This window comes from Syngnathoides biaculeatus, chromosome 17 (assembly GCF_019802595.1).
Source record: "Syngnathoides biaculeatus isolate LvHL_M chromosome 17, ASM1980259v1, whole genome shotgun sequence".
Taxonomy (NCBI): domain Eukaryota; kingdom Metazoa; phylum Chordata; class Actinopteri; order Syngnathiformes; family Syngnathidae; genus Syngnathoides; species Syngnathoides biaculeatus.
In genome coordinates this window covers 15,362,352-15,388,098 of record NC_084656.1, presented here as the reverse complement: position 1 = coordinate 15,388,098, position 25,747 = coordinate 15,362,352, and the positions used below count along the sequence as shown (strand labels likewise).

At 42.2% G+C, this 25,747-nt stretch overlaps 1 protein-coding gene across 1 annotated transcript in view; it reads right to left on the bottom strand.

The window, feature by feature from the left end:
- The window catches only part of grin3a (glutamate receptor, ionotropic, N-methyl-D-aspartate 3A), a 36,393-nt gene extending 10,984 nt beyond the window's left edge, over window positions 1-25,409 (bottom strand). Inside the window, exons 1-6 of the mRNA XM_061802019.1 lie at window positions 24,687-25,409; window positions 18,561-19,279; window positions 6,940-7,609; window positions 5,926-6,309; window positions 3,614-3,759; window positions 2,669-2,784 (exon numbers count right to left, since the gene is read on the bottom strand). Coding sequence (XP_061658003.1) covers window positions 2,669-2,784; window positions 3,614-3,759; window positions 5,926-6,309; window positions 6,940-7,609; window positions 18,561-19,279; window positions 24,687-25,394 — 2,743 coding nt within the window. The 5' untranslated portion in view covers window positions 25,395-25,409. The remainder of the gene's footprint in view (window positions 1-2,668; window positions 2,785-3,613; window positions 3,760-5,925; window positions 6,310-6,939; window positions 7,610-18,560; window positions 19,280-24,686) is intronic.
- Between the last annotated feature and the right edge of the window lie 338 nt (window positions 25,410-25,747).

Sequence of the window (25,747 nt, the reverse complement as noted above, 5' to 3'; positions counted from 1 at the left end):
GACAGATATGGAGGAACGTGAGGAGAAGTTCAGAGTCAAAGTGGTGCAGAGAGAATGCTGCATCACAGTACAGCTGGGGTGTTAGCAACGATGCCTTGCTCAAGGTCGCCTTGTCAGTCACCAGAAAGCACACTAACATTTCCCCAATAGAGAGTTGTTCTCTCTTTTTTATTTGTACAAGTTCTCCAACTTATGTCATTGCTACTCTTTAACATAGCAGACTTTGTTACGAGCAGCGTGGGATCACTTCCTGCTGAGCGATGGTGTTATGTGCCCTGCGACTGACCGGCCAACAGTTCAAGGTGTCGTCGGCCTTTTGCAGGAAGTTAGCTGAGATAGACTCCGGGACTCCTGCGACCCTTGTGAGAATAAGCAGCTTGGAAAACGGATGTCAATAACAGCAAACAAAGTACTGTACTAAGCACTACTGGCCTCTTGTAGAAAGGGTGCATATGCACGTTAAATGTGTCAAGAGTGAAATGACTGGAAATGTCTGGCACCTCACGTCAACTTCATGGCTAACCTACGCACATTTCTGCAGCTGTTGGTGCTTTGGAGACAATTACAGGTGATGGTGGGAAACTTTTATAATAAATCTGCTCATCAAAGAGATGAACAATTAGCGCTGATGAATGATTCATGCCCAGCAACATGCACTGTAACAAAAAATCTTTGGAAATTATTTAATTTCAACATGTACATTGGTTGCACATGAGTCAAATATGTCAAAATGGCAATCCAGCCCTTTTCACCACCAAAAGTGTCAAAGATTTGAATCATGTTCAATTGAAGTAAATTCAAGGGACTCCCCCCCAAACGTGCATGTCTTCTCCCGTGCCTGACCACTTCTTTTTAGCTCAGCATGTGCGCTGTTCTGACTCAACAGCTTTAACAGCCACACACAAGGTGTCCCATTCACTCCTCTTTCGCTTGTCCGTAACGCCGGAGGACAGCTTGCAAAAAGCGGATTTTCTCGCGCACCTCCACTTTATTGAGCAAACTTCACATTCATAAAAAAATATTTTTCTTCATTACCTTGCTCATTTTCTTTTTCTGATCATGCAGAGATCGGGATCTAAGGTGAAGGGTTCATTTAAATATGATTTATGTATTTAAATGTTGGTGTGGACAGGCAGGGGTCTGCTACGCCAACCTGTGCTCAATTCTACATTGATTGGGGATGTATGAAGGAAATGTGCTCAGATTCATGTGTACGGACAATTTTATACATCGGGATAATTTTTGCCATATGACATGATATGATATATTATATATGATATGATTTGAGCGTACGCCATAATTCTGTAGGAAAGCCATACAAGTCTTTGTACATAAGGCCCCAGGTGAATCGAAGTGAATTGACATGGAGGCAGTATTAAGTAATTAAAAGCAGAGATGGTATGTGGGACTATGGAGGCCTGTAATGGACATTAGTCACCATGGGGAAGTTTTCACTGTGGGTGAATGGTGCTTTTTAAATGGGCCTGAGATTAACGCAACACTGTGTGGAATTTAAGCCTTTGAAAGACAGAAAATGAACACTGCTAAATGCTGGCTGATTAGGGCCGGCTTCTGGACTCCTGTGGTGACACCTTTGAAAAATTGATGGAGTGAAAGTGGGGGAGAAAAACCTTGCAAAGTGCTGTTCTAGAATTAGCACATTTGATTTGTTGTCAGGCGGCACGGTGATGCGACTGGTTAGCGCGTCTCCCTCACAGTTCTGAGGACTTGGTTTCAAATCCCGGCCTCGTCTGTGTGGAGTTTGCATGGTCTCCCCATGCCTGCGTGGATTTTCTCTGGGCTCTCTGGTTTCCTCTCACGTCCCCAAAAACATGCAATAACTAAATTGCTCTTAGGCGTGATTGTGAATGGGAATGGTTGTTTCTCTCTATGTGCCCTGCCATTGGCTGGCAACCAGTTCAGGATGTACCCCGCCTCCTGCCCGAAGATTGCTTGGATAAGCTCCAACACTCCTATGACCCATGTGAGGATAAGTGGCTCAGAAAATTGATGGATTTGTTGTCACATGAAAGCTACATTTTTTTCAAATTAAATCCTAGCGACTATTTTCAAAAGATATACGGTATTTTCCGGACGACAAGCAAATCAGGCGCTCTGAACCCTGCACCGTATGTACTCAGGTTTGGGTGTGAGCATATGCTTCCAATGTAGAGAAGAAAAAGGAGACTTTACTTTCAGCAGGCATAGAAGAAGAATGTACCTCAACTGGCAATAGAAAACGACGTTACTTTTTAGTGCCCTGAAAGCAGGATGCTGCATGACACTTACGAATGCAATATATATATTTCTAATGTAATTCATTTAAAGATTTCACAAAAAGGAGCCACATACGAAGCTCTTACTGTAAATTTTATTACGTGGAGCAGCATGAAAGAATCTATCATCACTAAGGCATTAAAAGGCTGGACATGAGGAGAACAGCATGCAAGACTTTCTGAAGCTGCTCAACCCCGCTGCTTTAGGGATTTAAGTGAACAGGAGGTCCATGAATAAAACCAGACTTTTTTTTGTTATGTTTAAGCCATTTTACGTCTGTTACAAAACAAAACAAAAAACTCCATGCAAAATGGGCTCAGCCTATTAACCAGTGCACGCCGTCGTCCGGAGAATATGGTATACCATAAATCAATAAGTGAGGTTTCCTTACCTTCTATGGCAAATGGTTTGCCAACAGTCAGTGTCTTGCAGTCTGCATCAATTGAGACTTCATAGTCCAGCAGAGCTTTGTCCATGATGAACGCATCAAGTTTCTGGGGATCGGCCCTTCAAACACAAGACAACAAAATACAGTAAATACCAGGTTGTCCCGTCACCATTTTTAAATGAACACTTTCACACACTGTTTTCTCAGTTTGTTGGGGAAGAGGAATTAAAAAAAAAATGCATAAAAATAAGTTCCAACAGATCTATTTTGTATCACAAAAAAATAAACAACACTAAACAATCAAAGTAACTGCAATAAGACTACTCTAATAGAAAAAGTAATGCGTTAGATTATTTTCATCCACCAAAACACATTTTTTACGATACTGCCATCACTGGTTTTATTAATATGCATGTGACTGATAAGAATGTCTCGTCATCTGGGGTGTGAATCTTTGAGTTGCGCATTTCTGGCTCCTGAGCTGTAATTTTCCAAGGCTGACATTTTCCTTGAACCTTCTAATCAGCATTTTAGAGGCTCAGGTTTAAAAAAATAAAAAACAACACTTGTTTTATCCATTTAAATTGTGTTCTCTCAACCTCTGTTTGTATCCAAGCTGCAATTTTTTTACTTTGCTCAGTGGGACGCCTGTGGAATGTCCAAGTAGTTTAGGATGACAGCGATGGTGGTGTTTGGTGCCCAAGAAGATGGAGATGTGAACTGAATGTGAAGTGAATGCTGACTTGAAGTAGAAAATGACAGCAGCATTGTTTTTTTCCCAGTCTTTTCACTCCAAATCACTTGACATTTATGTGATATTTCTCAAAACAATAAACTATCTCCTGAAAAAGATCCTGGATCATAACTTGTTGAATATTACCCTTGCATACATGAATAATATGCCCGAGTGCCATTAGTGATAGTACGTAAAAAATAGAATTACAGTACTTGAGATTGTGTATGCCATCCGGTGTTGCTGGAACATTGTATCGTCGCATGTACTCGTGCATCTCGGGAAAACTCTTTTTGACGTAGTCCTCAGCGCTGCTTTCTCTCACTGTAGCAAACCGGAATCCCTGGGAGGGATGGTGCAACTGCAAGAAACATTGAGGAGACATTCAAGCTTTAATTTCAATACCCCACCCAATTCTGTCTGCTATAAATTTTCTATCGTCACGCAACTAAATTATTAGAATACCTGCATTTGGTATTAAAATGTAAATAAATGGTCTATTCAATGTCAAAAAGTCTAGTTATTCTGTTTTTTAGAACATGCCAAGTCACTGATGAAATTGTGTGACCTTATTAATCTAATAGTAAGAGATACACCTACAGATAGTTGTTTTGACCATGTGATCAATATTTGTTGGTCCACCATGTTTGCTGGTCAAGATCATGAGGATTCTCTTTTCAAACACTCAATCAGCACTGGAACCAAACAATGTACTGACCTCTGTATTGTCATGATCCTGCCGCTTCAGCACGAGCTGTGCGGCTGCGCTGATTGGGAGGCACACACCTGTGCCTCATGCGGCCTGATCATCCCCCGTATATATAGGACCCGGTGACGACTGGTCTGGGCCAGTTAGTTGAGCTTTATGTCCCGTTCCAGCACTCTCGTACTCCTGATTGATCCTGTGTGTACCGACCTTCGTCCGTTCTCCGACCAACCTTGCAAGCCTGACTCCTTGATCCCTCTGCCTGCGTTGATTGTTTCCCCGTGTCCCGGCTCCTGCCTGTCCGCTCATCTGTTCTCTTTCCCCGACGTCACAACTATCGCTGCTGCACCGGACTGCCTGCTCGATCCCCGACCTCTGCATACAATAAACGTGTCTCTTCTTGAACTACCTTGCGTCTTCCGAGTTCCTGCATTTGGGTCCTACCTCTCGTTCCGATGGGACGTGACATGTATGTCTGAGCTTTGTGTAAAGAGAGAAATATCAATATTGGAGGGCGGGGGGGAGGGGAGCACCACACCTGTGACTGAGGACACTTTTTTTTCCCAAATAACGTTTCTCTTACCCATAACACTACATGTCTTTACCAGAACCCAAAGTGCACAGCACACAGCATCTGTAAAGCAAAACTACTCACTCCCACGTAAAGCGAAGAAAGTGCTGCGGTGTGCATCATGGAGCATTACACAGTTGGTAAACACTTCAACACTGGCCTAAAAACAATTTGGGATGGAAAAAAAAAATCAAAACAAAAGATGATTGGATTTTGGCTTACAAGTTGAGAGCAGCTGCAGGGCAGAAAAACAAAATAAAAGTTGTTATAGCGGAAGTAATACCGTGATGGTACAAAACCCCAACTAAATACTTGAATTAAAAAAAATTACTTAATGAACACCTTACAATCAATAGGCACCTAGTCCTTTTGTAAGCCACACTATACATATGTATTTTGATGGAAATTATTTTTACTATATTAGTCTAAGACTGCATCAGTATCATATGAACACTGCCCCAGTCAATTTTAATTTTGACAAAAATGAAACAATTCTGTCTTAATCTGTGGGACAGCAGTGGACTATAATGGCAGAGCAAAACAAAGTTGTCGTGGGCGTCGTTCTCCCCATGCCATGTTCGCACATCCCCACCTATGTCTTGTCTGCCCCGAATTACACCCTGCATTTCACCCCCGTGTCACATTCGATCAGGTTGCCAGTGTGCTATTCCTTGTCAAGTTCTTGGGTTCCTTGCTTCCACATTACAGACTCATAGTAAGACAAAGACCCTGTTTGATAGTTGACCTTGCCTTTGTCCTCACATTTTGGGATACTGTTGTCTTTTCGGACCGTCTGCCTGTGTACCGACCTCGAACTGTGATTAAAATTCTCTTCTTGAACAGTATCTTGCAATGGAGTTGTGCTTTTTGGGTCCTGTTCTTGGCTATGGTCATGACACAAAACATTTTTTAAGCAAATCATACGTTAGAAAACCTTAAAGTACTAAATTGCGGCAAGAGACACGAAAAAAAAAATGTTGATGTAATCAATAATCATTGGATTTTCTATACCATTAATTCTGTTGATGGTTCTAAGAAGCTTTAACCCATCACTTCAGCCAAAAATGAAGACCAGACTGGATGGTAACCAGTCAATCTCAGGGCATACATGGAGAAAGACATGCAATCACCCTCACATTCACACTCTCACTGAGTGGGAACTGAAGCCATGCTGCCTGCACCGAACTCAGGCGAGTGTGCCAATGATGACATGTCACTCAACCTGTCTGTCATCTTAATGTGACTGATACCTTCGGGTCATGGATCCCTGACAGCTGCTCATAGGTCTTCTCACCAACCATGACTGCCGCCAGGTTAGCTGTGTAGGTGGACAGGCAGAAGAGACAAAAAATGGCCCAAAGGTTCATCAGCAGACGGCCTGTCCAGCACTTCGGGGGCTTGATGGCAACGGTTCTCCCGAAAAGGATTGCGTAGCACACGTTCAAAGCTGAGGAGAAGGAGAAGACCCGGTCTCTGTTGCGTCCGCGTGGCGTCATACCAAACGGACTGTGCCACTCGTACAGGGTGAGGAAGATTGCTGTGACGTGGAGAGAGACGAAGATGCCAAGCCACATGGACCAGTGCAGTGGCCACATGAAGGCCCCGATAGGTGCTGCGGTGTCGCGGGTACGAACCTAAACACACATACAGAACTGTAAAATAAACAAGGTCGAAAATACATTTCAGGGCATACTCACACCAAGGGGTTTAAATTGGATTACCTTTCCTCTGTTATGAAAGGTGCTGGTTATCGATAATAACTGGATAGAGGAGCTATCACATTATTTACGACATGCATGTGTCAATTTTTCCAATGATGCCAGAAGAGGATACATGTATTGAATTTGAGCATGCATCAATGTACTCACACTAGCCAAATGCACTGGACTTAAAGTGTTGTCTAAAAAAAGATCACAGTTCAACAATTCTATAGTAGTAATTTAACCGCGTTATTCCAATGAATTGTGTAAAATGGTAAATTGATGTCACATCTTAATCAAACTGTCAAAATGTAACTTAATATCATGGTTGATGTGTAATTAATCTCACTGAATGATATATTCTACAATAAAATTCTGAAGAACACATAAAAGTAATTATTTATGCTATTAGTTCTCAAAACCAAGTACAGTATCTGGAAAATAAGCAGCATCGTGATCACAGTGGCTGAGGTGAGCTCAATGACAGATGATTGAACAAAGTCTAAAAGCAATGCGAAAGAACAGGACTGGAAAAATGTGAGCAATCAAAAGAAGCGAACTCACTAGAATTCCCAGGCTGGTGGAGAAGAAGGGCGAGGTGAAGTCAATGACTTGGCTTCTTGCTGAATTAATGCTAAAAGACGTCACAGCTAGATGAGCAGCACCACTAAGGAGGTCACCCACCAATCCCGTCCAGCGACCGTTCTTAAAGCCGCCGTACTTCCCATCTCCAACAATGTAGAGGTCGAAGGTGAATCCCATATCCTCTGCGAGTTTCTCCAGCAAGTCAATGCAGTAACCGTAGCAGCATTTTTTAGAGTCAGAGGGGACGGATCCATTTGGTCCTGCAAGATTTTGGAAAAAACTCTGTAAAACTGACGAATCGTTGGTGAGCGGGTCGAGGCACAACTGGCCAGCAGGACACAGCCCATCTCCGTCCACGTCCCGGGTGAATACAAACGGATGCTCCACCAGTGTCACCACCCGTAAATGCAGCCTTGTGGGTCTGCGCCAGTCACCTCCGCCTCCAGAGGCCTGGCGGCTCGTCCAGGCCCCCTGATCCATCAGAACTTTCCCTCTGCGCCATCGTCCTAGTCTTGTCCAGGTTGGCTGGCCCAGAGGGTCCAGCTGGAGGGACCAGATGTAGTGATGGGCCTCTGAAATGACGTTTTGGCTCTGACGCTCTCTGGATATAAAGCCGCTCTGGCCCTCAAAGGCTATGTTGGAAAGAAATCTGTAGGGGACGAAACAAACATGAATAAATTGCAGAAAGACAAACTTTAATGAGTGTTACAATCTACAATATTAAATCAAACTTGGATCGTCAATGGCCAGTGTGAAAGCAGCTTCTCATCTGTTTACTTTAAGCATGTCACTTCATTGCAACAGCGCAAAAAAAATCAATCCACTCATGAGGACAATGTGAAAAGGTTACAAGGAAATAATTGAACAACGACTTCAGATTAACTATGTTTCAGGTGGTAGAGGGTGTGTGAGATTAAGATAAAAGTGTATTGTATTCTTTCAATTGAAAATAACTTAAAAACAAAATGTTGATGGCATGTAGTTCAAAAACTGGCTGGCTTCATAGATTACCAGTACGTTTAGACAATTCATTATGTGGAAAATTGTCACGAACCAACGGTGCACGGGCGGACCCAAATGCAGGACTCCAAGACGAGGACATGAGGTTCAGTGGGTTTTATTACAAAAGAAAGTTCTACATGACAACACAGTCCAAGAAGGCAGGATCCGAAACACACGAAAAAATGTCCGATAACTACGAGTCAACTAAAGAGCATAACCAAAAGGGTGACTGGGCTGTAACGGCACAGTGGCAGAGTAACCCTGGATGTGGGAAAGCATACTCAACGAACTGGCAAAAACCGGCGACAAAACTGCAACTTAAAAACATTGTCTAATCATAGTGCCTCATGTGACACAGCTGTGACTGGCGACAGGTGACGTAGATGAAACCACTAGGAGGGGCCACGCCCCTCTTGGCTGTGGTCCAGCCTTGCTCATGGCAGAAAATATGGCGATTAATAAGTTAAAATCTTGAATGAATCTACTCCTTTCTTTTGATTAGATATTTTCTCAACAGAATCAGCTTTCTTGGAGTCTTATGTTTAGGGTCAAGCTTCCATCAACCCATCCAAACAGCCAATGAAGCACATGATCGAGCGCTATCAATTTTGCCCTAGCAACAAGTGGCTGGTTTGAAAACGTGATGAGACTTCAACAGTTGCTTGATCTACACTGCTCCATCTGATTGGTATTTTCGATTTTCGTTTTTTTTTTTTTATATGAAATTCGTTCTGCTGCAGAGGTGTGGTATCCTGATGTTCCCAGGGCGTTTGTGTGCGTATGAAGGCGAGGGTTACATCAGAGGACACAGCATGGCCTCATGATCACGCCATTTCTCTCAGTGAGCTGTGCTACTGGCTGTCCGAGAGTGTCATGAAATAGAGCAGACACGCACGCTAACACACATGTGCCGTCATGTATTCCCATCACATCAGCGGACATAACAACGAAGTCAATTTCCTGCTTGCCTAAACCCACACACAAGCTGGCTCAGTTAAATATGCGGATTTCACCTAAAATGCAGAGCGTGCACATCAGTACATGCACCTTTCGGCACTTGTCGTAATGGAGGTGAGAAGAAATGCAGTCACGCGTTGTGAAAATGCCAGCTCACACCTCGACAGCGCACAGATCAGCACTTGATGATGTAAAGAGGAATGTTGGCCATTTGGTACAGAGAGATTAAAACAATATTTTGACAAGAAGTTTTATAAAAGAAAATCAGGTGTATCCAACTGTGCTTCTGTCAAAGCGCTTAGCTCAGTCATGCGCTGAGTAAACCCACTACCACCTAGTAACACCAATTTGGAGAACTTATTTGAAAAAGGGAACAGACATACCTTATATGGGCAAAAAAAATCCAAGTAAAACTTTGTCAAATGTTTTTCTTTTAATTTGGGGCAGGGGGCCACCCAATTTTGTGTCGCTCAGTCAAACACGTAGATGGACATTTTTTTTTATCTTTCTAGGGATTGGGATTTATGCCTGAAGACCCCCCCACCCACCCCAATCCAATTCAGTCTGTGATATTGGACTCCATTTTACCAATCAACTGTAGCCAGGCAGTTCCATGACCAAAAATGTCTCCGCGACCTCACAGAGAAGCAAAGTTTTTGAAGTGACATGCAAAACGACGCACCACTTAGAAGAGGCACACCCCTCCGGCCTCACATTTAATATATTCACTTTATAGCCTTTGAAAAATAATCTGTCATGCACAGAGTTGCCTCCTTCCAGGTTTTATCTATCACCATCCTTGTGAGTCTTTTGTGCTGTATCATGTGAGGAAAGACACAAGACCTTTTGTTGTGAGTGAATTTATCTTGACTTACTTTACATTATGAAGACTGAATTTGATATTGGGTCAGTTGAATTGATAATCTTGTGAAATTTGGACATTCTTCCTCAATATTTTTGTTTTCATGACACCCATCATCTGACAAAAAATAAATTTCTAGAAATCACTCAGTAGTGAGTACTTTTTTTCCACTGGATTATCTGCTTTTACTTTTCAGTCATGTTTGTCTAAAACAACAGTACTCCATTACTCAATTTTGGGCTACTCCAATCATATCATGGAGATAATTTCTCCACATGGTTTTCTCAGGCAAATGGATGAAAGCACAACTGACATCATTAAGAGGGATATTGATAAAATTATAGTTTTGTGAACCTCTAAACCCTCGGACAAAAACTGAATATGCATCACTTTGATGTTACAAATTAAAAAATTGTGCTGTCCTTGATATTGCTCAGGGATGTTTTAGTAAGATTTAATTGATACTGAGTATCAAGAGAGCGTCTACTTGCAGACTATGAGAATAGAAAGGAGCTGAGTTGGAAGACTGTCTGCAACGCACAGTCACGATTTTGGAAGATGGCCTCTCACGGTTGTCTCTTTCATCTCCGACGCCTGTCCTGATGTCGCAGTCTCACATGACTACAACACGCAACGTGGAATATAAAAAGAAAATATGACTCCAACAATCAAGAGTCTCTCTGACAAGTGTAACGAGCGTCCATGCTTATATTCCGAATCTAGGGGAACCTGAAACCTGACCTTATCAAATTGTGCCCATTCTCCCATTTCCAAGTGAACAAGGTACACAGTTTGCAAATTTTTCTAACTTCAGAGGGACAAATTTGGCAACACAACAAACAAAAAGCTAAGCAACCTTAACCATCTACTCCCAAAACAATGACAAAAATAATCTCAACCCATTCATGGGCAGGGTGGCAATTTTTTGCCTTATTGAGATAAAAGTCTCCTAACAGGCCACAATCAAGGAAATAACACTTCTTTTTCATTTATATGATAACTTTACTAATTTATAATCTCACCCCAAAAATGGGACGCTGCCCGCGAGAGGGTACTTGGCTTTTCTTAGTAGACTGTCCCAAAAACCAGAATCAGAATCCGATTAAAACACTTATATATTTTGATATACTGAAGGATATAATGCGTGAAAATCATGATGTCCCAAAAATGGGACGGTGCCCACGAATGGGTTAACCTTACATAATGGCTGGCTCCCCCCCGAACCAATAAACAATGGAACCCACAAGGATGAAATCAGTGGATGGCCACATTGGAAAATGGAAGAAAAGCCCCCCCTTACTGCAGGCCCTGCTGGTTAAAAGGACCTTACGGCCCTCCTCTAGCCAATCACCTCTTCACAGTCACACAAATATCTCTGCATCCACTTCCACACCAAAAGGGAACAATACATATAAAAAAACAACCACACACGTTTGCAACATCCGCCATGATTATCACACCTCCCCACTTACAAATCAAACAAGTATCTGCTAATATGTGTTTAAGTCAACAGGAACAGGATCGGACAGGACAGAACAGGACAGAACAATCATTCAACTTAGCATCACTAACATGATATGAGGATGGCATAAAGGTCACAGAAGCTCCAGGTGCAACTTATGGAACAGTTTTTGACACAATTATCTCGACGAGTATATTTTTCCAACATGTTAATGTGACAAACCTGAGTTTTGTTTTTGCTATCCAGAGTTTGAATTACATAATCTGTTTCGCTGAGTTTGCAATCAACTAAATATGGCCCCCAAAATCTCACCTGCACCAGTGACTGGTAATAAAACCAGCACCCGATTACTGGGTTGGAAAACCTGTGCTATGGATTTTTTTTAATCAAATCTCGTTTTAATTTTAGTTTGGGCGACTGCCAGTGAGGATTGTGCCAATTTTCAGGCATGGTGCAGACGCTCTCAGAAGGTGGTGGGGGGTGTCTTTGACTTCAGTCACAAAAATCAAAGAATCCACTCAATCTGGTTATTAGATATAATAAATTGTTGTACGTAAAAGTCAATTTCCTCTTGTACTGTGCAAATGATTGGATCAACGTTCCCGTTTCTGGGTATTCACATTAAAGCAGCTCATAATCAAATCCAAACATTTGGTGGTGTTCCATGTCATAAAGCAGATTTATTTTGTGTGTAAATGCTGCGCTCGTGGAATTTTAGTGTGAATATATTATTTTGCTTCACTTCACTCATTTGCAAGGAAGCTGGTTTTATCACTAAGGGGCGCTTCGCCCTTTAAACACAACTCAACTCCAAAGTTCACAAGTAATAATAAAGTGTAACTTTGTTTTCAGGGTCGTCGACGGCTCCTACACGGCACATAAATGTGACTTTTTTTTTATTTCCCCGTGTGATTCATAAATGGAAGACTGATGGCATTTGTAGTGGAGCGGTGAAGTTGGTATTTGACAGTGAGGTGAATTAAATCTTTTTCCTCACCATCACGACCTCATTGGCTGCCATGTCAGCTCTGCGTTCTCGATGCCAGAAGATACATAAGGAAGGAAGCGCGGGTGCTTTTATGGCGGCTTTAAAACAATCTCACACCCCCAGAGCAAACAGTAAAGTGTTTTACTTATACAGGCTTGTTTAAGCCATCCCGCAGAGGGGGAAGATTTATTATGTATGATTTTCTATCTTTGTAACTCAGCTAGCTAGCTTCTTTAGCCTATTTAATTTAATCCAATTTTTGATATTTTTGTTTTCGTTTCACCATTTTTTTTCATGAAAATAGTTTGCAACCCAACTGTGGAAGATTTCAGGACAGCACTTTGCTTGCTGTGACTTGAAATCAGTAACAGAAAAACAGAGGTACCCAAAAGTACACACACATACCTTTAAACACAGCTATTGTTTGAATAAAAACTATGTCAATTGTGCCAACTTCCACAGCTCTGACAAAAACACACACGGTATGATGTGCAAACAAGTTATTAAGAGAGCCAGTGCACACGATCGGCTTAAATCATTGACATTTGCTTGGAAAAAGTCAATCTTAAATGGCAGGAACAATGTGGTGTGCACGTTCAAGCTATCAGTTGGGAAAATGACAAGCGCTGCATTTTTGCCGTTTGTTTTAACGTGGACATAAATCAATGAGCTTGTTTCGTTTAAAAAGGTCACGATAACCTTTCAGCATTCTTCTGTAAAGTTGAGCATAGTCTATGCAAATGAAGTACATGTGCAGCATGATTTTGAGTTGTTGACCCTCTTTTGAAAAGGACATCATTTCAGATGTCGGCTGGGGCGATGAGCGCCTAATATCGTTATGATCAATATCCCACTCTTTAAAATTTTGACATGTTGTGGTGTCTTGAATGCATGAAAATGTATTCAAGTTGTTCCACTTTATAATATGCAAAATATATACAGTATAGGCGGCACGGTCGACCAGCCAGTAAAGCGTTGGCCTCACAGTTCTGAAGGCCCGCGTTTGATGCCCTCCCCACCTGTGTCGAGTTTGCATGTTCTCCCCGTGCCTGCGAGGGTTTCCTCCGGGCACTCTGGTTTCCTTCCACATATTAAAAAAATGCAACATTAATTCAACACTCTAAATTGTCCCGAGGTGTGATTGTGAGTGCAACTGTTGTCTGTCTCGATATGCCCTGCGATTGGCTGGCAACCAGTTCAGGGTGTACCCCGCCTCCTGCTCGTTAACAGCTGGGATAAGCTCCAGCATTCCCTGCGACTCTCATGAGGATAAGTGGCAAAGAAAATTGGATGGATGGATATACAGTATAGAGTTACTTATTTTATAGTTTGTTGGGAGGGAAGTAGATTGGCAATAAGCATGTGGATCAAAAATTATCAGTTAAAATGGATTAAAGTAACAACAAATAAAACTTTAAGCAGCAGCTTTAATGTCCAAAGTGTTGTTTGTAGTTTTGACTGTTACATTTATTCCAAACGAGTCCTGCCTCACATATCTTAAACATGCTGTGTGAATGTAAATCTGATTTATGAATAATGCATTTGACACAGCTTCTTTCTGCAACCTAAAGCACAAATCAATCACATTCACAAATGTTGAATTCATCAGTTAACATCGCCTTTAACCAAACTAAAGAATTCATCGGTAAGCTGTATCGCTCAAGTATTTTGTTTACTGTCATTTATCAAGTTTCTTACCATTCAAATACGATTATGTCCTTCAGTGAGGACAAAACATTGTGTCAGCTGTTGAAATTATATTTAGAAATGTAAGCGAAACAAATTGTGTCTTGACTTTATTTAATTTGAACATTTAAATGGAAAAACGGCAACATAGCTTGTGCCAGATGGAATCAAAGGGGACACGCAGTACATACACACACACACACACACACACACAAACACACACAAACACACACACTCTCTTTCTCTGAAAGAATCTTGGGTTAATAAATGTATATCTTAGGACTGGCGGCGGTAAGATGAGAGTCTTTGCCTTTGCTGATGGTGGTATACAATGTCCCTTTTGAGCTATTTTTCCTCATCGTAATGCTAAGTGATGTGCCTTGAAAGAATCTTCCCACAGGACCAAATGAATTAACGTCCAATGATGCAGCACTTGGTGCTCAGCCATCAGATCAGAGAGGTACTAGAAGGAAATACAAAGTGGCTTCTCTTTGAAGACTTGGGAACACTTGCTGCTCAAAGCCCATGAAGGTAAACCAATAGACTGGAGTACAAGTAATAAGAAGAAAAGAATAAAAAGCAAAGGAAAAGAAAAAAAATCAGGGCCATGAGTTGGTGGGATTTCATCATTGATTGCGGACAATGAGAGTATGTGATAAACTGCAATAAGGCAAGATACAACGCGAGGACAAAAATGTCCTCAGATCCACTCTCACTCCCCAGCTGTCCAGGCAAATGCAAGAAAAATTGTAATTGGATAATTCGGAACTGTATTGTTCTCTTATCTCCCTCTCATACAACCGACCTTATTAATTGATTGACTCCTGCTTATCACGGCTCCAATCATGCGTTCCAGGCACCATAAATTAGTATCTACATTTCCTACTTTTAATCCACACACACATTGCATTATTTTTGGTGGCTGGGATTTCAACCGACTTGCCACCTTCCTTCTACTACAGTCGTCTTTTTGTATTTCATCACAACGGAAAATACTGCAGGCACAACTTAGCTGATAATTTTTTTTAAAGACAAGGCACCAATAAAGAAAGTGGCCAGACATCATCAGTCATACCCAAGTATGTGGACCATTAATATCCATCGTGTTTTCATTCATTTTCTTCATCTTGTGACCGTAATTTGCATACTGGTGCTTATTAAGGCCCGAACGCCAAGCTGTGCTAATTTGGGCCAAGCATGGTGGCATAAAAGTTTGTTAATCATTTCAAAGATTCGCCATTAAGAATGGGGCGTGAGGGCCTGTTCGCCGTTGCTTGCGGTTTCAATATAGTACTTATATTTATTCTCCATTTTTCTCCTCCCGAAAGTGATTTTTGTGTGTCAAGCTTGAGAGCAGCCAAAGCCTCTTTGCTGCTCATCTGTCACACTCTCTCCTTTCAGCATGAGTGCAGTGTCAACAGTTGCCTTTGGGTCACTTCCCCCACCCTTTGGAACACCTGATACCTTGACACCATCATGTAGAAAGAAAACACTCCCTCTCCCCATTCCAACAGTGATGGACATGACTGTATGATCTTGACTCTTCTTTCTGAGAAAACAAGCAAACTGCATCACTTCGACACGCGTCTGGTCTACAGATTAAACACTGTGTAGACTTATGATTGCTTTACTTCTTTGTCCAATACGGACACTTCTTCTTTTCCTTCCAGCTTGTCCTGTTAGGGGTCGCCACATGTCATCTTTTTCCATCTAAGCGTATCTCGTGCATTTTCCTCTCTAACACCCACTGTCCTCATGTCCTCCCTCACCACATCCATCAATCTCTTCTTTGGTCTTCCTCTCGCTCTTTTGCCTGGCACCTCCATCTTCAGCACCCTTCTACCAATATAGTCACTCTCTCGCCTCTGGACATGTCCAAACCATCCAAATCTGCTCTCTCTAACCTTGTCTCCAAAACATCCAACTTTGGCTGTCCCTCTAATGAGCTCATTTCTAATCCTATTTCAACCTGTTCACTCCAAGCGAGAACCTCAGCATCTTCATTTCTGTTACCTCCAGTTCTGCTTCCTGCTGTCTCTTCAGTGCCACCGTCTCTAATCCGTACAACATGGCCGGCCTCACCACTGTTTTATAGACTTTGCCCTTCATCCTTCCGGAGACTCTTCTGTCACATAGAACACCAGACAACTTCTGCCAACTGTTCCACCCCGCTTGGACCCGTTTCTTCACTTCCTTATCACACTCATCATTGCTCTGTATTGTTGACCCCAAATATTTGAAGTCGTCCACCTTCGCTATCTCTTCTCCCTGGAGCTTCACTCTTCCCCCTCCACCCCTCTCATTCACGCACATATGCAACTTCAATTAATCTTCATTCCTTTCCTTTCCAGTGCGTACCTCCATTTTTCCAATTGTTCCTCTGCCTGTTCCCTGCTTTCACTGCAGATCACAATATCATCTGCGAACCTTATGGTCCAAGGGGATTCCAGTCGAACCTCATATGTCAGCCTATCAATTACTACCGCAAACAGGAAGTGGCTCAGTGTGGAACCGTGATGCAGTCCCACCTCCACCTTAAATTCTTCTGACACACCTACGGCACACCTCACCACTGTTCTGCTGCCCTCATACATGTCCTGTGCTATTCTAACATATTTCTCCGCCACAGCAGACTTGCCCATGCAATACCACAGTTCCTCTCTTGGTACTCTGTCATAGGCTTTCTCTAGGTCTACAAAGATACAATGCAGCTCCTTCTGACCTTCTCTGTACTTTTCCAGGAGCATCCTCATGGCAAATAATGCATCTGTGTTACTCTTCCTAGGCATGAAACCATACTGTTGCTCGCAGATACTTACTTCCGTCCTGAGTCTAGCTTCCACTACTCTTTCCCATAACTTCATTGTGGAGGAAATTGGCATGGCTTTATATCTTTTAAAATAACCGACAATCACTGAGGGGGAACTGAACCCATATTTCCTGCACCGAAGTCAGAAAATCTTACCACTACACCCTAGATGGCTTTCTACCTCATAAATCATTATTTCATTGCAAGGAGCTATTCCGTCAATAGATTTATATATTATTATTATTATTGTTGTAGTAGCAGTAGGTGTAGTAATAAATCCTTCTGTCCCACTTGAAAATGGGCTTGGGGACAATGTTAACTCCTCAGGTGGCATTCCAGACAGGGCTCTACTTAACTTGCCTGTTCTTTGTCTAGTGCTATATAAATCAAAGAGAGACTAATCAATAATTCATAGGCTGCTATAACCAAAGTAATGTTAATACAAGCCTAATTCCCCGGCCTTTTTTTTTTTTTTTTGCCCTGAGCTGATCACTCTGCTGATTCAGTTGTTTTGAGGTGAATCTCAGCAGGAAAGGCAAACTGTAATTATAATGCAGCAACTTGTTCACTTCACCTTCTCATCAAAGTGATATGAAGTTGTGTGGTGTGGATTACCACCTGATGCTCTTGCAAATTTATACAGTTGCTGTTTTTTCTTTTTTTTTCCTAGTCTATTGTAATGTGGAACATCCAAGGGCAGGAGCGAGGCTTTGCCAAGTTGTATCAGTTAAAAGATAAGCGCTTCCTTTGGCTTTTTATTTATGTTAGGACCACAAAAGGCTGCTTGTGATGATGGCAAGGAATAAATGCATGATTATGATGAGAAATGGCACTTACATGGGAAAAATTATGACTGCGCAGTTAAACAGGATCAACATCAGAAGCAGCATCTCGGACTGTGCGCAAATTAAAGTTTCATCGTATTTGTTTCCACCTGCCATTCATACTAAACACGCTGACAGCCAAGGCTATTTATTTATTTTTTTGGGCTCCATTGAACAGCTCTTGCCCCAAAGTCCAATGGTTTCCCTCAACAATTGCCAGGGTCTTCTTCCAACAAAAGCGAGCAGTTAAAAAAAGGTCCAAACAACCCAGCGCAGCCACACTGCACCTCTGCCAGGCACTAAATAGCAACATAGAATGTGATGAAGTCGAGCGAGTGGAAACGACATACCTACATTAATTCCTGGAGGAACATTAATCAATGATGTTCTGCTTTCACCATTAACTCGACACATCTGCTTTGACTTTCTTGTTAAACAAAATATCAATAGGCTTAAATATTGAGTTTGTCTTTAGTTTTAAGTACAAAATTGTGTATAAAAACTTCAAACCAGTTGTGATTCTACATTACACGTGGAGAACTTAATGGCTCTGTTTCTCACACTTCCTAAATATTTTACATTTTATCATATGATTCAATTGCAAACTTCCTCTACTTAAATACTTTTTTTGCTTAATCCTAAAGGGAGCCATTTCCATAAATTCCTGTTCCTGCCAACTCTCCGTCTCGAGGCACACATCGTCATCGGGGTTTGGGATTCCAACAGCCTTGGGTGTCTGGTGCATCTCAAATGTTGTGTCTGGGTTCCAGGGCACATAGCGGAAGTGTACTTCACAAATTGGTCACCTCTACGGGCCCAAAATGGGTCACATTTTATTTACTATAGATAATGTATATGATAATATAGTAAATGTCTAAATTTTACTTTTACGAGGATGACACCGTTTTGTATTGTTCAGCGTGATCATTAGGTAGTTAGGAAGTGCCGTAGAACAGTTTGATTTCATGAAAGTGAGGAGAAAAAAAATCTGCATGGGAATCGTCGCTTACCTTGTCAAATATTCCCCTGAGCTTCCATTGCTCTGCTGTACATCCATACAATTTGTAGTTCCAGGAATGAGCGCCATTGCTGGATTCTCTTGGGCTGCACTTCCAATCGCCCGTGTCACCAGCTCCAATCCGTCTTGGACATATTGATCCAGAGAGGGGGCCGCCATAACCCCGTGCGCCAAGAGTCCAAGAGGTAATCCCTCGGTTCGCAATTCAGCCACGTTCTGGCCATCCCCCAAGATCCAATGGAATTCCGGAAGCGTCATCCTCGTAACCATCGCCCACAGGCGACGCACCTCACGTATCTCACACCCGAACGTCACCACTCCAACCGTGGATGAAGGCTCTCTGAGGGCCTCCAACTGTTGCAAGAGAGCTTGCTGCTGGTCCATTTTGGCGGAGGAAGCCGAAGCCGATGAAGGCAAATGGTGGGAAAATGATGATGATGACCGCCCTGCTCCCGTCGAAACACTTAGTGCACCTCCTGAGTTTGGTAAAGAAGATGAAAGCAGTGCGGAGGTTGAACCTGTCAGGTTGACAAGCGTGCCCAAGTGGAAACGGCTGTTATTTTTGATGAGCAAAATAAATTCACTTATGTCCCATTCCTGGCAGAGCAACACGCTTATGTCCCACCAGCCATTGATCATCAAAAGGGAGTAGAGGAGATGGGCCGCTGGGGCCTCCGCTGTCCGCATGGCCATTTGGAAATGAAGAGGATTCTGTTTAAAGAGAAGGATGTCAATTGACATGAACTAGCAGTATTAAAGGACCTGTACGGTGTGGCAATGTGTTATCAGAGGGCCATGTGAGGTAAAGGTTAGTTTTTTATGGGTGGAAAAAACAGGGGGAAGTGGATTCTTGCAGGGAGAGAGTTTTTTTTTTTTTAACAGATTAGGAAAATTGACAGAAAGATGAGGAATGAATGCAAATGACAATATGACGATGACAGCAGTGATAAACAAATGGTAATGAGGCTGATAAAATATTGCAAGGGGTCATTTGGATTTCATAGAGGGCAAGAAGATGGGAGAGACACTGGGGAGGAAATGAAACAGAATTAGATAAAGGGAAAACACGGGTAGCGAAAGGAGAACGCCACAGAATGGAAAATGGGATAGCCAGCGATGGGTGGAAGATGAGGTCTCAAAAACAGATGGAGTTAAGTGGAAGAGGAAATAAAAAATGCTTTATGAATGAATCCAGCATTAGAATTACTTTCTCCCTTTGAATTCAATTTGTTCCTTGAGACCAGACAGAGAGGTGAAGACAATGGATTTCAACCTCCACTTACCTGCTCCCATGAATATCATTACTCACATCACAAGTTACACTACATTTATTTAAGGCAACAACAACAAAAGAATATTTATTGGAAATATTGGTCGCAAAATGTATATCTGCTAATTGTTTATCAAACGGAAAGTTTGCCACATAAAAAATTAATACTTTTGCCATGTTTGTTAGAACAATAACTATGACAACCAACAACAACCAAAGACAAAAGTCACAATTTACAGTGAGTCAGTAATTTGTTTTATTTTGGGCACACCGTTGCAACCGTGAAAAAAAACAAAACAAAACTAAATATGGTTGTTTTACCATTGGGCGTGGTCGTTTTTTTCCATCAATAAAAATCATGAGATTGGGCCAGAGATTTCCGATTTATAATATAATACAAATATTGTATAATATATCTATAATATAAATATAAATAATATATATATATATCCTATATTTCCTACATTTATTTAATTGAGGCTTTTATTTATTTTATTTTTTTTTACCTGATGAAAAATATCTTGGAACACACTGAGTCCTGTTTAGTAGGATTTTTTTTTAGATTCCGTGCCCTATATTCCGTAGGGTTAATCATCTTTTCACGACCTGTGAAGCTAAAAACCTATCTAGAGCCCCCCAAAGCTTTTAATCACATTAGTTGCTCCATATGCATGTAATGATTCTTATCTGCTTTCTGAACATATGGAGATGGATGGCTGTGCCAATGAAAGCATCAGCTAAATGAAATAAATAAGCCATTTCCCAATCGGAAACAATATTTGAAAATAAATATTGCAGTTCAGATTCTCAAAACACTCTCCCCTAAAAAAAATTCTGGGTCCCAAATTTAGTCCGTGGTTGTACTGAGAGTGATAAAATCTGTTGATGTCAAGAAAATAAGATGGGGAGAGGAAGAAAATATCTCCAGTTGATATACCTGTTAACATCTTTGGATGACACGCCTGTAAAATTTCCAACTATGGTGTCACTCAGATATCTTCCGTCAATTTGCACAGACAGTGCATCCATCAGCGGTGAAGTGATGTGAGAGGAACACTGCGTAGATTGCCCGACCTCAGGAACTGTTATTACCAGAAGCCAGCTGACAAAACAAACTGCTAATTACTTGGAGTGATCGTCCCCACATTAGATGATTAGCTGCTGAAAGTGTCACAAATGATTACATTTGATGTCTTCATGCTTGATTGGTTTCCTAATGCTTGGTGCATGCAAAGTATAAAAAAAAAAAAAAAAAAAATTCCCCTCCAAAAAAGAGTGCCTATGTTTAAAATGGTGATGAGAAAGATAAACATTGCGAGGGAGACTTGCATTTCAATGTTTTACATGACATTAGATTCCGTCTATTGTGTTTGCCTTAATATTAAACTTTGTATTTTTATGATGGCCAAAGATGATCCTTAAATTGGGATTCAGCTGGCTTTCTGACATTTTATAAAAGAGTGACAAATGGACAAAAAAAAAATGTCTTTCACCATAAGATAGATTCCTTTTTTGTGCCAGCTACTATTTCTCAGCTTTATTCTCTCGCTCTGTTTCAATTACGCTGTTCCTACATGACACAAAACGATAGGTCCTTTCTTCCTCCTGAGGTTACTTTATTATTTTCTCCCCAAACCAAAAGATTTCAAAAATGTTTTTGCAACTTGTTCTGGATAAGTAGCGTAAGAAACTAACTTTGCACATCTGCATCACTCGTCAATGCATAATATTCTTGCACTATCCAGGCAGCATCCATTCATCCATCCACGTCCCATTCATCCATTAAGACATCTTTCCACTGTTCAGCCACTATGCGTTTATCATTGCTGATATTTACCAATTCCACTCTATCCATTAATACTGCCAGATCCATCTATCATCAATTTTCTACCCATCATCCCATCTCCTGTCATTCATCCTTCTAGGCATCATTTCTCTACCCATCTCCTGTCAACTCATGATCTATCCACCGCTTCATCCATTCAAAATCTATCCACCCTTCCACTGTCATCCAGTCATCTCCCATTCAAACATTTAATTTACATCTATCTATCTATCTCTATCTATCTATCTATCTATCTATCTATCTATCTATCTATCTATCTATCTATCTATCTATCTATCTATCTATCTATCTATCTATCTATCTATCTATCTATATCTATCTATCTATCTATCTATCTCTATCTATCTATCTATCTATCTATCTATCTATCTATCTCTATCTATCTATCTATCTATCTATCTATCTATCTATCTATCTATCTATCATCTATCTATCTATCTATCTATCTATCTATCTATCTATCTATCTATCCTCCATCCACCTTTCCTCGATGCATTTCCCAACTGTCCATCAATCTATTATCCAGAGACCAATTCATCCACTCATCAGTTATCGTGCTTCTGTCATCATCCGTTTAGCCATCAACCACCCATGCATCATTAGACCTACGATCAACATTCCAGCAATTCATGCATGTCACCTCCCAGCCATTTCATGAATCCACCGTCCATCATCATCCTTTCACTGGGAGTACAACATTTATCCATTAAATGGCTGCCCATTGACCCTACCATCCAGGCACTGTCCAGCCATCACCCATCCATCCATCTTTCCATTGATCCTTTTCATGCCTACTGTCCACCCATCAACCATACACTTGTAATATGTCCATCCAACTCCCCAACACTCATCATCCACGGTCAAGATTTCATCCATTCACCTATGGTATGGTATGGTCTCAAACTATCTCTTAAACCAGCTTTGGTCATGAGCAAGGCTAGACCACAGCCAAGAGGGGCGTGGCTTGGCCACAGCACCAAGCGGTTTTATCTCTGACACCTGTCGCCGGTCACAGCTGTGTCACATGAGGCAATGTGATTAGACAATGTATTTAAGTTGGAGTTTTGTCACTGGCATTCGCCAGTTTGTTGAGTATGCTTTCCCGCATCCAGGGTTACTCAGCCACTGTGCCATTATGGTCCAGTCACGCTTTTGTTATGGTCTTTAGTTCTGTTATAGTTATCAGACATTGTTTCTTGTTTTTTGGATCTTGCCTTTTGGACTCTGTTGTCGTGCACAACTTTAGTTTACAATAAAAACCCATCAAACATCATGTCCTCATCTTGGAGTCCTGCATTTGGGTCCGCCCATGCATCGTTGGTTCGTGACAGCTTCTGTTTCTCCATCCAACCATCACTGACTATAGAGCAAACACCCAGGGTTCCTTTTGCCCATCCACTATCCAGATATTAGCCATCCCTCTCCCAAGGTACACTCTCAGGACCAACATCAATTACCGATGACCGCACAAATCTTCTTTTGATGAATGGACACAAATACCCATGCAAGAACAATTCCAAGAAAAGTGATGGTTTTACACAAAAATCGAACCAACACTTTTTGTGAAGTGAGTTGAGTCACCTGTCATACAGCATTCGTATCTCAAGTTTAAGTTTACAAGAAAAAAAATAGTTTAAAAAAAAATCAGCCAGTCAACAGCTAAAAAAATAAACTCATAAATGAGGTCAGTTGTATCTCAATGCATGAGTGTAATCTTATCCTGGGTTCATATTTATACAAAACACTAACAAATAATCATCTAGCAATGTGATTAATAGTCTCAGATGAAATATCACAAATACAGGAGAATAATTGCTTATGGAAAGTTCCACTTGGTGGATTGTCCAATTTGTTTCCCTCAACTAAAAAAAAAATACACACACATTACATAAATTATCTTTCTAATGAGCTGCACAGTGGATCACTTGGTAAAGCGTTGGCCACACAGTTCTGAGGTCGCAGGGTTCTATCCCGGACCCGCCTGTGTGGAGTTTGTTCTCCCCGTGCCTGCGTGGGCTTCCTCCGGGCACTCTGGTTTCCTCCCACATTCACATTCAACATTAATTGGACAGTCTAAATTGCCCCTAGGTGTGATTGTGAGTGCGGCTGTTTGTCTCTATGTGCCCCGCGATTGGCTGCCAAACAGTTCAGAGTGTTGCCTGCCTCCTTTCCGTTAACAGCTAGGATAGGGTCCAGCACTCGCGCGACCCTTGTGAGGATAAGCGGCAAAGAAAATGGATGGATGGATCTTTCTAATGTACAAAAATCAACAAATTGCTTGAGCCTGAAACACATTCCTGAGAGGAAAGGTACCAGATCAATATTGTAGATGAAAGACAATACTCAGGCGATATAACAGAGTGTAGAATGTGTGTATGTGGGCATGTATTCATCTTCCACAGACTTGGCAGCTTTATAATAGCACAACAGTGGAATAACTGCCTTTTGGGTGATTTCCTTCTTTTTTTTTGGGGGGGGGGGGCAGAAAGAACACTCCTTCCTCTACCTGTAAGTGTTATATGTGAACCAAGGACAGCTGTGTGCCTTCATTATACTGTTTAGTTCAATTTCCACAGTACAACCACTTACACTCGCATTCAGATCTATGGACCATTTAGACTTCTGTGCATGATTTTGGAATAAAGAAGGAAGATGGAGACCATGGAGAAATCCAATCATGAGGAGAACATGCAAACTCCACACAGGAAAGCCAGTGCTCGTATTCAAACCCTCAACCTCTGTGTGGCTGATGCGCTAACCATTACCTCCATTTTCGTTCTGGTCACTGCAATCTAAAATACAGTAGTTTAGATCCTGTTATATACAATAACGTGCACGAATGTATCATGAATATAAAGACAGATTTATCATGTTTTTCTCTGGAGATTAACATGTCGATCAATGTGATCTGATATGGATTATTTTTTTTTGCTCAGGGTGATGCAGTTCGGCGACCATCTAGAATACAGCCAGCAACAAGTTATTATTATTATAATTTTTACCTCACTTTGGCGCTTAAACTCTCTGGGAAGAATGCTGAGCACCGGCACCCGTAGAGCTTGAGATATAAATTCCAACTTGACAAACTCGTCACGGTTTCGTGGGAACGACACCACGGCGGAGACCCCTTGCACGACCACCGTGTGGCACACGCTCTCCACAAAGGACAGCGGGTCCTCGTCCTCGGGGCTACCCGGGGACTTGAAGGAGAAGGCGGGCAGCTCGCCGAGTCCCGAGCCAACCGCCATGACGAGCTCCAGCGACAAATTGAAGGGAAGAATCCCGGCTCGGTTCACAGCCTCCACGGCGAGGAGGACAGACTCTCTGGGGGCGAACGTGCGACTATCCCACGACGTGTTCTCTTCCCGCTGCCGTGCGTGAATTTTCCCCCTACTTCCACCCCGCTGGCTGGGCGCAGAAGCTCGATTCCGGAGGCTTGCGAACTCCGCGCCGGGACTTTTTGGGGGCCGCTTGTCCGCCTGCGCTCGCCCATATCTGCTCTCGGGCGCAGCCCCCACGTTACTGGTGTCGGGGAGTAAACGAGGATGCACGTGCAGAACTCCCACCCGAACCGTATGGCCGATGCGCTTGAGAACCTGGCACGGCTGCGGGTGCGAGTGCGAGCACGCCGGGAATAAAACTACCGCGCACACAAGTAAACACAGTGAGGATGCGCTACCATTCAGCATCATCAGCCCCATCTTCATCATCTCCAAACCGCAGTCCTTGAACCGGATGGCCGGTCCGGCCGCTCCTGCGGTGCCCCTCCTGGGCCCCGGAGTGTGGCCCTCTCGAGCAGCTCAGACCACCCGCAGCCCCGGATCCAGCTCTCGGCAAAGTTGCGCCTTCCTCCACACAATCGGACAACAAGCAGGAGCCGCGCGCAGGCAAGCAAATCCCCCCCCAAAGTGTCCTTTTTCATCTCAAAATATTTGACATCATTCAAGCCTTAAGGCGAGTGAACGGCTTGTGCCATCAAATAACATCTTCACATTCTAGATAGACGACGGGAAGAACACGCAGGCGAAAGAGGAGCGTAAGAAGACAAAATATGTGCACTGCG